Source organism: Gregarina niphandrodes (assembly GCF_000223845.1).
Source record: "Gregarina niphandrodes unplaced genomic scaffold scaffold00048, whole genome shotgun sequence".
Classification (NCBI taxonomy): Eukaryota; Apicomplexa; class Conoidasida; order Eugregarinorida; family Gregarinidae; genus Gregarina; species Gregarina niphandrodes.
In genome coordinates this window covers 24,428-25,064 of record NW_011646047.1, presented here as the reverse complement: position 1 = coordinate 25,064, position 637 = coordinate 24,428, and the positions used below count along the sequence as shown (strand labels likewise).

Genomic DNA, 637 nt, shown 5'->3' with positions numbered 1-637 from the left:
TGACTAGTCGGTGACTAGTCGGTGACTAATCGGTGACTAATCGGCGACTAGTCGGCGAACTCGTCTTCGTCGAAGATTTGCATTTGCTCACGTTGATCTTCATCCGCAAAGTCGTCTGCGTCCGCTGAGAATTGTGCCTGGATCTCGGCTGGTGGAGATCGGAAGTATCGAGCTGTCGCGGCTGCGGCCACCACGGCGCCCACGCCGGCAACAGCAGCGCCTACGGCAACCGGAACCACTGGGACTGAAAAGCAGATATCAACTTGCCTCATTTTTACTTACTCTTTTTCCCCGTCGATGTTGTCGATGTCGTAGTGAACGTCGTCGGACTAAACGTCGGCCTAGGCGTCGGCTTAGTGGTCGGCTTAGGGGTGACGTCATCTGCCCCGGTACTGTCCTCCTCCCCCCGGCTAGTAGTCACACTAGTCGCCGAAGTGCTCTTGGTACTGCTTGACGAAGACGTAGGCTTAGTACTACTAGTCTTAGAGCTGCTGTCGCCAGTACTCGACGTTGAAGTCGGCTTGGTGCTGGAAGTGCTCTTGGTAGAACTCGTCGAGCTGCTCTTCGTTGAACTGGTTGTAGACGTAGGCTTGGTAGTGCTAGTCTTCGAAGTACTCTTTGTAGAACTGGTTGAAGT

General features: G+C 54.2%; 1 protein-coding gene across 1 annotated transcript; it reads right to left on the bottom strand.

The window, feature by feature from the left end:
• Positions 1-47: 47 nt before the first annotated feature.
• On the bottom strand, positions 48-272 carry GNI_159110 (putative transmembrane protein; the record flags this gene model as incomplete). The annotated part of the gene is made up of 1 exon (XM_011136305.1): positions 48-272. The coding sequence occupies one exon, from the start codon at positions 270-272 to the stop codon at positions 48-50; it is 225 nt and encodes a 74-aa protein (XP_011134607.1).
• Positions 273-637: the final 365 nt, after the last annotated feature.